Source organism: Schistocerca piceifrons, chromosome 2, assembly GCF_021461385.2.
Source record: "Schistocerca piceifrons isolate TAMUIC-IGC-003096 chromosome 2, iqSchPice1.1, whole genome shotgun sequence".
Classification (NCBI taxonomy): Eukaryota; Metazoa; Arthropoda; class Insecta; order Orthoptera; family Acrididae; genus Schistocerca; species Schistocerca piceifrons.
The window spans coordinates 436,987,300-437,001,640 of record NC_060139.1 but is presented as its reverse complement, the minus strand read 5'-3'; the positions used below and the strand labels follow the sequence as shown (position 1 = coordinate 437,001,640).

At 37.2% G+C, this 14,341-nt stretch overlaps 1 protein-coding gene across 2 annotated transcripts in view; it reads left to right on the top strand.

Moving 5' to 3' along the window:
• Positions 1–415: 415 nt before the first annotated feature.
• Positions 416–14,341, top strand: part of LOC124777296 (T-cell activation inhibitor, mitochondrial-like) — a 344,729-nt gene continuing 330,803 nt past the window's right edge. For both annotated transcript variants that reach the window (XM_047252648.1, XM_047252647.1), the window contains exon 1: positions 416–574. In XM_047252648.1, coding sequence (XP_047108604.1) covers positions 552–574 — 23 coding nt within the window. In that variant the 5' untranslated portion in view covers positions 416–551. The remainder of the gene's footprint in view (positions 575–14,341) is intronic.

The window sequence follows — 14,341 nt, the reverse complement described above, 5'->3', positions numbered from 1 at the left end:
GCTCTGAATATGTTCAGATCTCTATCCAAGTAAGTGCCGATCTTGCCACTAGAGATTTTCAAGAACAAAATTGTAAAAGACTTAAAACTAGTCCACTGTACGGCATTTTGCCTTTTTTAAACTCACATGTCAATAGCAGATTAATGTATATAAGGTAAAATTTGTATTGTTATGAATTATTTGTATTTATCAGTTTTGTAAGTTTTGACGCAGTCTATCCAGCCATGGATGGTACACAGACTTGGTGCGAAAGTTAATAAAGTAATAAATCAAACCAAACTACACAGAAATGCACTGTATTTGTAATGTACGATACTCCACTTGCCTATTGCAAAATAAAATAAAATAACAAAAAGGCAGTGCCTTGATAGAAAACACTTTGGAAAGATATGTGGAAATTCAGTCATAGACAGTATTTGTATCATGTGCAAGCTGTAAACATCAGTTTTCTGTGGTGTTATTGCGTAGAGCTTAAGGTTGCAGTTTGACATTCGAGTTCTTAAACGTTGTCGCTGCAGTTGCGTACAAAATCAGTGTTGTTGTAACTGTCAATGGAGAAATGTTTCACGAAGTGGTACGAGTTGCAAATTAACATATGCTTGTTGGAAATAGAGCATATTTTATATAATTGCAGAAGTATCATATCTATTAAATTTTACACTCGCTACCGCATTCGCTGATGAAAGGCTACAAGAATATCAGTTTAGCAGGAAAAGAAAATAAATACGCGAAAACCTAAACCTTTTCACACAACTGACTGATGATAATTTTGTACACTGACACAAGGGAAAAAGCAGTGGTTTATTGCAGTGAAAATCATCATCAGTCACACATTTTTTGTCCACACAGTGTTTGAGAACAAGATTTTTTCCCAATGGACTTCGGGTTATACGTGTTGCGTTCTTCAATAATTGTGTTTGGCGACTCAGTAGCAAAATCTTCTGTCATTCGAGGTGTGCAACATAATTTATTGAAGGCACCCACTAACATTTTCGAAACTAGTGGCAGAAACCAGGTCAAATTCACTCATCTATAACTGAGAAAAGTACTCTCTCCAGAACAGCGAAGTATATGTAAACGCGTATGTTTGAAAGCATAACATTAAAGTAAGTTAGAAAATATTTAATTTTTTAAAAGCATTCCCATCGTAGGTCAAGAAGTTGGATGTACATGCTAACGGCACAGGAGTGAATGAGACATTGAAAGCAATGGATAGTGTAGATAGTTTGATTTACCTTTTAGCGAAAGGTAGTTCCAACGTAAGAATACTCTTCTTTCTGCTTGAGGTCATGTTTTTGTTTCCTCATAGCATTTATGCCCTATTGTGGTACGTCTCAAATTGTGTTCTTAATAGCCATATGTATGTACATAGATAAACCCGAGAAATTCTGTTTATTACGTTCCAGGAAATAGCTTTAAATAGTGAATCTAAGAACATACTACAACCCCAAGATGTATAGCTGCTGTAAGAACTGCGAGGAAAATACTAGTGCCCGAATTTTTTAAAGAACCATTCTCCCCACGCTCCCTATGCGAATGGAACGGAAAGAAGCGCTAGTAACTGATATAGTGAGAAGTACGTTCTGCTATAAACTTAACGGTAGTTAACATACTATGGGCGTGGATGTAGATTGTTACATTGAGAGTGGTTGTGATCATAATTGTGTGTGTGTGTGTGTGTGTATGTGTGTGTGTGTCACATGGAAGTTCAATGTTAAACTGCAGAAAGTGTTTCTCATAAAGTGAAATTCCTACTGGTAGTTGAGGAAATACAAAGCAATGCTGGGGTTTGGGGTGACTATTATTGACACACAATCAGTTATTCAGATGGGTTACAAACAGATAAACAAGGTGAAAAATATGTTAGTGTACCAGAGAAAGTGTGGAACTTAAGTATAATATTATAAATATCTTACACAATAGTGAAAGCAAGTAAATAATGTTTGTTAAACTGTGTAACATATTCATTGCTTCCGCTAACTTGTAGGTTATTTAAATATGGGAACCCAAATATTGGAGCTAGAAGATCATAAATGTGTAGTATGCTATCTCAAAATGCATTTGGAAAATACGGAATTGCCATATGGGTAACAAAGTGTCCAAGTTCAGAACTGTAGACAATAATTTGTGTATATCAACATATGGAAGTGCATTCATGTCAATTGTTACTTCCTGCATGCACACTTTAAATTATTACAATTTACAGACCTCCACTGACAGTTTCAAACGTTTGTGGGTAATAAAAATAAATAAATAAATGTATGGCTGCTTATAGTTCTGTTAGTAATTTCTTAAAAGATTCACAACAGAGAATGACAGTTAAGCAATTTAAACTATATCATTTGCTTTCAGCTGATAAAACTGGTGTTGCAGAAATTCAATATAGTAACATTTTAATGTATCATTGTGTACACCAGAATAATGCATGTTGTTGCCATGAAAACACACAGTAGTGTTAGCAAATAAAACACCAATGTTTATGATGAAACAAACAGAGTAAAATTAATAGTTTGTGATTGCAGTGATAAAAGTAAATCCTTCATTCAGAATAATATCTCAAACTTCACCCTTCTTAACCAAGTTGATCAGTAAAACTTGACACCGACACATTATTATGGAAACTGGGAATTGCTACAGGAAATAGCTCTTATTGTGTAAACTGCCAATGAATTTCAGTTGATCTCATTTAAAGATTTTTGATACATTCACAGAAGCTATAAAATATTTAAAGGGATGTTTAAGATTTATAACTCTGTGAGTGAAGTAAAAAAAATAGGGGTCTAGTGTAGCAGGGGATACAACCCGTCGGCTTTGGACAATGACGTCACAAGTCGCCAGAGAGCAGTTTACCATTTTCGCTTTTACTGTTATGTTTCAGTTTCGTTTTTTTACTGATTGCTTAATAAAGTGGATCTGTTTATTCTATCTCGTGAGATTTTTTTTTTAAAAAAGCCAAAAAACACTTATCAGCCACTGAAGGGAGCTACAACACTAAGAAGAATCGCTTCTCGATTGGCCACTTGTGACGTCATTGTCCAAAGCCGACGGGTTGTATCCCCTGCTGCACTAGTCCCAAAAATAGCCACTAATGTAAAGGAAAACACAAATTTACTCACGTAGCAGGGTAAAGTAGATTTTGAAATGGAATGGTCAAGTTGTATGATAAAACGTGTAGAAAACATTTTTTGAAAGAGCTTGTCATGTAAGATGACACAGCTAAATACACTCAACTAAAAAGTGTGTGGTGATCTTTGCATTCTGAATAGTATTAACAGACATTAAGTCTGTTTGAGGTTGTTATGACTTGTAACTCCCAAAAACATAAAAGGTTATTAAATATTGATAGATTATTAAGCAAAGTTTAAGTGCCTGTTTTACCCAAATACCTTTCCATGTGTTTTGTGCACCACATGAACAAGTAATTGCTCCAGACATCAAATGGTTGATGCGATCCTTTGTCCAAAGACTGTTCGACACATTCTTTGCACTAGTCTGTCCTCTGCAAGCCTCTTCATTTCTACATAGCTATTGCGTACCATCCCGTGGTCTCTCTTTTACAATCTCCTCCGTTCTCCCCACCCAGTTACCTACATTACCAAATGAGCGATTTCTTGATGCCTCAGGATGTGTCCTATTAGCTGACCCTTCCTTTTAGTCAAGTTGTGCCATAAATTTCTTTTTCACAATTCAGTTTGGTACCCCGTCATTAGTTACCTGATTTACCCATTTTACCTTCAGTGTTTTCTGTATATAATATTTGAAAAGCATCTAGTCTCTTTTTGTCTGAGTTGCTTATTGTTACACTACATACAGATACCTTCAGAAAGGACTTACGAACATTGGAATTTATGTTAATTGTTTGCAAGTTTCTCTTTCTTAAATGCTTTTCTTGTATTTGTTGCCAGTCTGGATTTTATAGCCACTCTGTTTCAGCCATCAGTTATTTTACTGCCCAAATAGCAAAACTCATCTGCTGCCTTTAGTGTCTCACTTTCATCTAATTCCTTCGGTATTGTCTGACTTAATTCGTTTTTCTTTCATTGACATTAATCTTGCAACCTCCTCTCAAGAATACATTCCATTCAACAAGTCTTCCAAGTCATTTGCTGTCTTTTAGAGAATTACAGTGGCATTGGCAAACTTCTAAAGTTTTTAATTCTTCTCCTTGAACATTTAATTACCTTTTCCAATTTCTGTTCAGTTTCTGTTTCTGCTTGCCAAACATACAGGTTGCATAATGTTGCAGACAATCTGCAACCCAGTCTCACTCCCTTCTCAACTCCTATTTCCCTTGATTTAGTTAGTTAAGTGTTCTATTGATCAATCTCATAGTAACCATTTTGATGTGGAACGTGTCAAGTGCATAAGAAATGCACACATGAATGAAGGCCTTCTTGTTATTTATTTTAAAAAGAAGAGCTTAAAATTTTTGTTAGCTACCCCATGGCCTAAAAAATGCACAAAATACATATATTAAATACCTATATATTTATTTGTTCCTATTCAAGAATTCATCTGTGGTATAGAAGGAGTTGTCAATGAGATTTCAGTTTATTTTTAAAACTGTTACTGCCGCATAGTAATTTATTGAGAAGTTTTACAGCAGCATATTTTACCCCTTTCTATGCCAACAATAGGTTAAGTAGAGTATAGTGTAAGTCTTTCTTTCTTCTGGTATTGTAATCATGAATGTCACTTTTTTTTTTTTTTAAATGGTCCATGTTGTTGAGAACAAATTTCATTACTGAGTAAATGTACTGTGACGCTATTACAAGAATTCCTAACCTTTTAAAGAGATGCCTACAAGATGTGCGACTGTGAGCCCCCACACATTATTGTAACCACTTTCTTTTGAGCAGTGAATACTTTTTGCAATAAATGTTGAGTTACCCCAAAATATTATTCCGTATGACATCAGATAGTGAAAGTATGTAAAGTAAGTTAGCTTGCTAATTTCTATATTCTCAAAATTAGCAATTATTCTGGTTGCAAATGTTGCTGAACCTAGTTGCTTTAGGAGATCCAAAATATGAATTTTCCAATTATGGTTCTCATCCACATATATATACTCCCAAAAACTTAGCATGATCTACCCTGGCTACCGAGTTCTGTTGATGTGTTATATTTTTGATGAAGGAACTGTACTCCTTGCAGTAGAAAATTGGACATACTGTGTTTTTTCAAAGTTCAGAGAAAACCCATTCACAGAAAATCAGTCAATAACTTTTCCAAAGATATTATTTGTATCATTTTATATTGGAGTTTCTTTTACTGGATTAATAATGATGCTTGTATCATCAGCAAACAGTGTCAGTTTAGCTTCTTGTTTCAGATGGAGGAGGTCATTCACATACATCAATAACAGAAGGGGACCCATGATCAAACCCTGTGGAACACCTAATGTAATTTCACCCCAGTTAGATGAAGTGGGGAACTTCCTTAAATCACTTAAACCATATAAAGAAACGTTTTGCTTCCTGTTGTGTAGATATAACTTAAACCACTAATATGCTGTTCGATTTATACCATAGAACCACAATTTTTTTAACATAATGCCATGGTTCACTCTATCAAATGCTTTGGATAAGTCACAGAAAATTCCTATTGGTGACATTTTACTATTTAAACACACTATTATGTGGGCAGTGAAATTGTATATTGCTGTCTCAGTGGAACAGCATTTTGAAATCCAAGCTGTGGTCTACTGAGTATCCCATTGCTGCTGACATGGCTAACCCCTCTTGGGTACATTGCTTCCTCGACAGTTTTTGAAAATGCTGTGAGAAAGGATACTGTCCAGTAATTAGTGACATCTTTGGTGTCCCCTTTTTTGTAGAGAGGCTTGACAGTGGCATATTTTAACCTGTCTGGGAAAATACCTTGAGTTAGTGATACATTACAGATGTGACTCAGGATATCAGCTGTAACTGCTCCACATTTTTTTAATATCTTGTTAGAGATGTCATCTACCCCAACAGAACATTTATTTTTCAAAGATTTAATGATTTTCCTTATTTAACAGGAGGTTGTTAGATGAAAATTAATCTGGTAAGGATTTCTCAAAACTGACTCTTCCATGTACTGCAAGGCTTTTTCTTTTGAACTATTATCACCAATGATAAAATCTTCTTGGGTTGATAGCTGAGTCAATGTGTTCTCAAGTAAAATTTCAGGAAGTTCCTTACTTGCCACCTTCAGGCGAAGTGTCGGGGTCACGTCTCGTCCAGTTCTTTGTAGCTGCTGAACTACGAGCTTGTCTGCATCCTCGGCACCAGTTGGGCGAATCAGGTGCAAGTAGAATCAGCGTGGCAGCGCATGGTGGGGAGGAGCTGCGGCCGCCAGGTCCTGTCGTCTTGTCTCGGTGTGGCCTGTTTATTCCATCCGCCGCCACCGACCTGCCTCCATCGGTGTGCTCTCGTCTTATTCTTGATAATGTTGTGTTCAACGCTGTGCTGAGTTGGAAGCCACTATCCTGGTTGACCAGGTTATCACTGACATGTATCTCCACTGCCTCTTTAATAAGAGTGTCCCAGAAACCTTTCGCTGTACACAGTCTCTTGGTTTCTTCAAATTGAAATGTGCGTTCTTCGCTGAGGCTGTGCTCTGCTACCGTGGAGATCTTTCTGCCATCAATATATATCACATGTAAATGCAGGAAGGTAGAATGTAAGTACTTTTGGATTGAAGGAGACCACATACTGAAAGGCAGAAGCGCTGTAATTGTATGGCACACACACAAGAAAAAACTTGGTAGTCTTTAGAGTTATCCTTTTTTGAGCTAGACCAAAATACACTCAGGAAACAAGTAGATACCCACAAATATGCCTATGTCCCTACATGGTGCCGGCTGGACGAACAATAAATGCGCTGACCATATAGTGTGCGTGCGCATGTGCGCGCATTTTTTTCCATGTATATTTTACTCTAGCTGGTAAAAGGAATACTCCAAAAGCTGGCATTTTTTTTTTCTTTTGTATGTGCCTTTGAATAATTCTGCCTTTTAGTGAGTGATCTTTTTTAATCCAAAAGTAATTACACAATCCCTCATGTGAGGGACGCAAACACAAGATAAGAGAATCCGCACTCACAAAGAAGCATATGGACAGTCGTTTTTCCATTTTTCCATTTGCAAGTGGAACAAGAGGAGTGAATGACTAGCAGTGGTACAAGGTGCACTCTGCCATGCACCATATGTTGGCTGTGGAGTATAAATGCAGAGGGGGATAGGGTGGAGTTCCAGACATCTAAAGCAATACTTTTATGAGACTTCGCTCTTATGGCTAAAGTATTATGATAGATCTTGAACAGGATTATTTACTATTTTCAGTGTTAAGTATATCTTTCGTTGTACTTCCGATAAAGCTTCTGTTGTCAGGAATATTTAAACTTTCTTAGATATGTAAACTATTGCACCAATCAAGAATGGAATTCCAGAAGGACTTACCACAGAACGTAACATTTTAATTTATTTGTCTAATGCATCCTGGCACACAAATCTCGACATTGTTTCAGAGCAACTAATTTTTTTAATATTGAAGATAAAATTAGTAACTGTTTAATTTAATATTTGTATTAAGTTGTATACACCAGTTATCAGGCATAAGGAAGCATCATGTTGTAGGGCTGGTTATAGTCTGTTATTTGGGTTGATAGCCTTTTCATTACTGGGGCATACTTCCATATCATTATTGTGTCAGCTATTGTTTGTGTTACATACAAGACCTCCTTCTGTTTAGCTAATGATGTATGCCCATCAGAGGAGAAACTAAATGAATTTTTCTACTGCGGGATACTGTATTAGTTTGGGTAAAATGCATAATGTACCACAGTATGTGTAATAGAATGTGGCTTCATTACTTACATTGTAGCCTAAGGGAGAGTCAGTTACTACAATCTGTTAGTTTGCATTATAATTTATAAACATGTGTTAATATCATTTAACACTCAAAATTGGCACCTGCTATTCAATAACTGCTGACTGATTTGTTAATGCAAATGTCAGGAAGTTAGACTAATACTACAGAGCAATTCCATAATTATTTTATAAGTAATATCATACAGAAAAGGATGTGATAATAGTTTTAATATGCAGCCATAAAAAAATTGTGGTTGCCTCTCATATTAATTAAAGGTGGATGACTGAGTTCATCAATATACATACAAGATATACAGTGTTGGTGTTGTATTACCACCAAGAAAAAGAAGTTTTCATAAGGGTAGTGATGCATTCCTGAGCATGTTGAAACATAATGATTGTGAGCCAATGAACACACAAAAAACTAACAACAGTCTATAAATAAGTTGCATAAGTTCGTAGATCACCTTAATTGTGAAGATTTTCATTGCTGACTGAAACTGGTAGTCTGAAGACCTACAGGTTTGTGAACATAGACATGAAATAAAAGAAATTTATCCTACAGCATTAGGGGTGACCTGAAATAAATAGAATAATAATTCCCCCCCCCCCCCCCCCCCCCCCCCTCCTTCACACATAAACTTAGTAGTTCTGTGAATGTCCTACAGTGCTGTGACCAACTCGTGTTAACACTGCTGTGAGGCATGTGAGCACTTAATTGAGAGCAGTGTCTGTTGCTACAGTTCAGAGGTGGGAATATACTAGATGCAGTGTACATCTGAATAAGAGAGGGGAAATGTAGATTGGCTGAGCTTCTTGCAGAAAATGTATGGGAGGGCAGAGGGTTGGGCACGCAATCACAGAAAGCAAGATCTCTGTGGTCCCTAGTGTCGCAGAACCTTTTTTTTAGGTTAGAATCAGAATTAAGCTCCTGTTGTGAAAGAGTTTAAAATAATGGACGAGCACCACAAAATGAATAAGAATGTGCAGAAAACTAAGATTAGCTTATTTCATCAGATTATTAGAAGATTGAGTGATAAGATTAGAAGAGCTCCTTGTCTGTTTGGAAAATTTAGGGAACTCTGAAAAGACAGACATCTGAATTAGATAAGTTAAATATGAAGTTACAGTCCTGCATCTTACTCATGTAGAACTAATATGGGAAAAGCAAGAGTTGTTACATACACTGATGAGCCCAAACATTATGACCATATGCTTAATAGCTTGTTTGTGCATCTTTCGAACGAAAATACATCACTGATTCTGTGTATCAGGGATCTGATGGTTCGTCGATAGGTTTGTGGAAGTACATGGCATTAGATGTCTACACACAGGTCATGTAACTCTTGTAAATAACGGGCCTCTGATTTTCTTTTGTGGTGTTGGCACCCGATAGTGACCAAGACTGGTTCCATAGGATTTACATCAGTTGAATTTGGTCACAGAGACATCAACATGAATTCACTATAATGCTCCTCAACCCACTGTAGGGTGGTGATGGATCTGAGACATGGACAGTTATACTGCTGAAAGGTGACATCATTGTCGAGGAAGATATCAATTATGAAGGGATGCAGGTGGTTCAAAGTGTCAGCGTGTCTTCAATTACTACCACATGTCCCATGCAAGCGCAGGAGAATATCTCCCATTGCATAATACTTCTACACCAGCCTGTGTTTGCGGCACACTGCATGTTTCGAGCCACTGTTCACCTCAATGATGGTGTATGTGGAGACGACCATTGATCTAGTGTGGCAAAAATGTGATTCACTCAAGGAGCAGACATGTTTCCATTGATCGATGGTTGAATCCTAATGGTCTTGTGCCCATTGCAGTTGTAATTGATGATGTCATTGGGCCAACAAGTGAGCAGGTAGGGGTGGTCTGCTGCGGACCTCCATGTTCAATGATGTACAATGAATGGTGTGTCCCAAAATACTTGTGTGTGCACTAGCAATGTGCTCTTTTGGGAGAGATGCCAAAGATCACCATCTATCCTACTTTACAGAGCAGGCAAGCCCCCAAATCCCATATTTTGTGAAGAGTCGTGCATGTCCTACCACTTAGTGCCTACTGCTAGTTTCACTGTCGTACCTCCTTCTGTAGATGCTCATGGCAACAGAACAAGAAAACATTCAATCAGCTTTGCCATTTTCAGGATACTCATTCACAGGATCTGCTTAATAATAATAATAATAATAATAATAATAATAATAATAATCTGCCCTTTGTCGATGTCGCTTATCTCAATGGATTTCCCCATTTGCAGCCCACATATTCACTAGGTTGATCCCCTGTCTGTGTCCGCTCCGATTACACACATTTTTGTTACCATGATACGTGCCTGCTACACCACCAGGGGCATCCAGTGTCAGTGTGCAGTGGTCATAATGTTTTGGCTTATCAGTGTATATTGAGACAGAACATAAGTTCAGAAATATTGAGAGAAGTAGATTTTGTAGTGATCAGCACAAAGAAGTGTTTGCTTGTGAATTAATACTGAAAAATAGATCACTTTTAATTGTAACTATATATAGATCCCTACTGAGAAACTTTGCTGTGTCTATGAGGAATTTGGATTTCTCACTAGATACTCACCAAGCAGCGGCTGAAGACACACACACACACACACACACACACACACACACACACACAAAAAAGAAAGTTATAATTAGGTAAACTTTTAGAGCCAGCAGCTCCTGCTTCATGCAGAAGGGTTGAAGGGGAAGGAAGAGGGGTGAAGGAAAAGTACAAGAGTGGTCTAGGAAAAGGGGTAGATTTCGGGAAAGTCACACACAACTTCAGGACAGGGGGGAGACTTACCAGAGAGGATGAGAAATTTTTCCTTCACCTCTCTTCCTTCCCCTTCAACCCTTCTGCCTGAAGAAGGAGCCACTGATCTGAAAATTTGCATTATTATATCATAGTTTTACGTGTATGTTCTGCTGCCGCTTGATGAGTAGATTTTTTATTTATCCAATTACATATATGGTCAAAATTGACAGTTAATAGTCTGTGGTGATTTCAGTGTAGATTTTGTAAAGGATTCTTGTAGGAAAATTGATCTGGAAACCTTTCTTTGATTCTGCAATTTGATCTCAGTAATTAAGTTTCCAATACAGGTAGGTAAAGACAGTAGGACCCCAATTGTTCGTTGGTTTTTTTGCTGAATCTCAAAGCAAGAAAATAACTAAATACCCAGTAATAAATTTTCTCCCTACACAGTTGGGATAAATAAGGTAGTTCCTTACGGTATTCAGTGGCAATCAGAATAATTAATCACTCGATAACAGATGTTTCCAAATTGGTTTATTCTAGATGACTTGGTATGAAATTTGTAACGAACCAAATGGTGGCATAAAATTTTATCTGTTCCATGATAAATTAATTTCATTATTTGAAAATAGCTTTCCACATAAGCTAATTAGCTATATAAAAAATCATGGATCACTAGAGGGAGTAAACTATCCTGTAAAAGGAAAAGGGAAGTAGATCTGTTGGCAAGATCAAGTAGATAAATTTAGACAACACTGTCAATGGAGTGCAGGGATCTGGTGCTATACTTTCGTTGAAACAACAATCAAGATCACAATAACATTTGTTTATTATCATCGGTTTTGACTTATGTTAAAGCCATCCTCAGATTTTTGCCCTCTCTGTGGCTGGTGCTAGCAGCTCCTCAGTTTCCCCTCAGTTTTCCACATGTTACCACAATCATACACTGGGATCTTGGTAACACATGAAAAATGGAGGAGCTGCCAGTGCTAGCCACAGGGGCAAAAAAAAAAAAAAAAAAAAAAAAAAAAACAAGGGTGGCTTTAACAAAGTCAAAACTGGCCATAATAAACAAACTGTTGTTTTAACCAAAGAACAATTAAGAGATCCTGCAGTAGTTGCAAACTATTACTACTACTACTACTACTACTACTACTACTACTAAACATTACCAAGAAAAGCAAGAAAAGTTATTAAAAATCAAGGAACTTGCACATTATGTCAGGAATTAGTAATTCCAACCACAGACTTAAGGCCGTATGGAGTGCAGTGAAATGAGAGACTGTACAGTCAGGCATAGAACAGGATAACATCACTATTGAATTAAATGGAAGGCCTGTAAAAGGTGAGACAGAGTTGCCATTTATGTTTAATAACCATTTCCTAAATATAGGGACAAACAGTTCAAGATAAAAATTACAGCAGTGTTGAAAAAGCAGCTCTCATAAAAATTCAACTTCTCCTCCTGAAATTAAGAAAATTATGTATTCTCTCAAAAATAAATGCTCAACTGGATGTGATCATGTCCAGTAGAGAATCAAAGATTTGTTTCCATATAATAAACCCTGTTTTATCTGAAATATTTAATGCATCACTAACTCAAGGCATTTTCCAGAGAGACTGTAATATGCATTCTTAAATCCCTTTACAGGGAAGGTGATAGAGAGATGTCAGTAACTACTGACCTTTATCACAACCGACATCTTTATTGTAAATATTTGAGAAGGTGATGTATTCTAGGATATGATCTCACCTGAGCTTCAATAATACCCTCAGCAAATCACAGTTTGGATTTAAGAAGAGTTGCTATTCTGAGAACCCCATTTACAAGTTAACCCACAAAATTTTTCAAGCAGTACTTAATACACAACAAGCAGAATTAGTTCTTTTTGTGGATGACACTAGTGTTGTAATCAATATAAGCAGGCATGCAGTAACAGAAGAAATGGTAAACAATGTTCTTAAAAGTATATTCACAGGTCTTTTGTGAATGGCCTCTCTCTCAATTTCAGACAGGCACAACATATTTAGTTCTGCTCATGAGAATGTACTACACCAATGACAAGTCTAACATATATATTGATGAGAATGTAAAGTGAAAAAAGCACAATTTGGAGCTCCTAAAGCAACTTAGTTCAGCCACATTTGCACTCAGAATAATTGCAAATGTTGGTAAGAGAGAAATCAGTAATCTGACATTTTGTGTCTTTGCTTTCTGTAATGTCATATGGGCTAGTTTTCTGGGGTAAGTCAGATTTGAAAAAGAAAGTCTTCATTGCTCAAAAATATGCTGTAAGAATAGTATGTGCTGCTCAATTGTGATCATCTCTGACCTGGTCAGGAATCAAACCCGAGCCCCTCGCATAATATTCTGTTACACTGACCATTCAGCTATGAAGGCACGCATTATGCCACTTTACTTAAATGATCAGCATGTAGCCTTATTTACAAAATAATTCGTAATGTGAATATAAAATGTCTCATTCCACTTTATTACAATTTATGGTGCAAATGATCCATGGAATATAAAAGTACTTTTCCATCCGAAACTTGCACCAGAACAGCACTGGTCCCATACCCACTGGAATCTGTGTGTAGTTCTGTAGGCGCTCTCTCATCATACAGACCAAGTACAGGGTCAGTCATCGGAGCTTTTCGCAGCACACCGAAAGAATCTTGTTGAGCACCACCACAGATAAATTTAGCATTAGCTTTTAACAACTCTTGGAGTGGCCTGGCTTTGATACAAAAGTCTTTGATAAAACGATGGTAATAAGAACATAATCCGGGGAACCTTCTCACATCTCTAATGCTTTTAGGAATAGGAACTTTCGTTATAGATGTCACCTTTTCTGGGTCTGGCCACACACCTTCGTTTGACAGAAGGTGTCCAAATATTTTGATTTCTTTTGCTCCAAAGACACAATTTTTTTGGATTAAGTTTCAGTCCACCTTGTTGGAGACACTTAAGAGCGGCCCTCAGTCTTTTTATATGTAATAAAATGTCTCTGAGCACACTATAATGTCATCTAAATAACAAAGACACATCATCCACTTCAGGTGCCTTGCAAGATTACCCATCATTCGTTCGAAAGTTGCTGGTGCATTACACAAACCAAACAGCATTACCTTGAACTCATACAGGCCCTCAGGGGTGATGAATGCAGTTTTCTCATGATCAGCCTCATCTACTTTGATTTGCCAGTATCCTGAGTAAGTGTCCATGGTTGAGAAAAATTTAGCCCCCTTCAGACAATCTAGTGTATCGTCAATTCGTGGAAGAGGGTAAACGTCCTTTTTAGTTATCTTATTAAGCTTCCTGTAATCAACACAAAAGCGCCAACTGCCATCCTCATTCCTGACGAGGACCACTGGTGATGAACATGGGCTCTGTGAAGGCTGAACAATGTCGTTCTTCATCATTTTCTCTACCTTGTTACGAATTATTTGACATTGCGTTGCTGACACATGGTATGCTCTCTGGCTTATTGGTTGATGGTCTCCAGTACTAATCCGGTGCTTCACTATCGATTTGTCTAATTTGCTCTTCACCTCTGGATTGAAGCATTCAGAGAATTCTTGAGGAATGGCAAGTAGCTTCTTCTGTTGTTCCTTAGTGAGATCTGGTGATAGTCGTGCTAGAGGATCTTGTCTCTTAGTGGTGGCACTAATTTCGCCCACAGACTCGGCATGGGAGGTTTCTATGACATT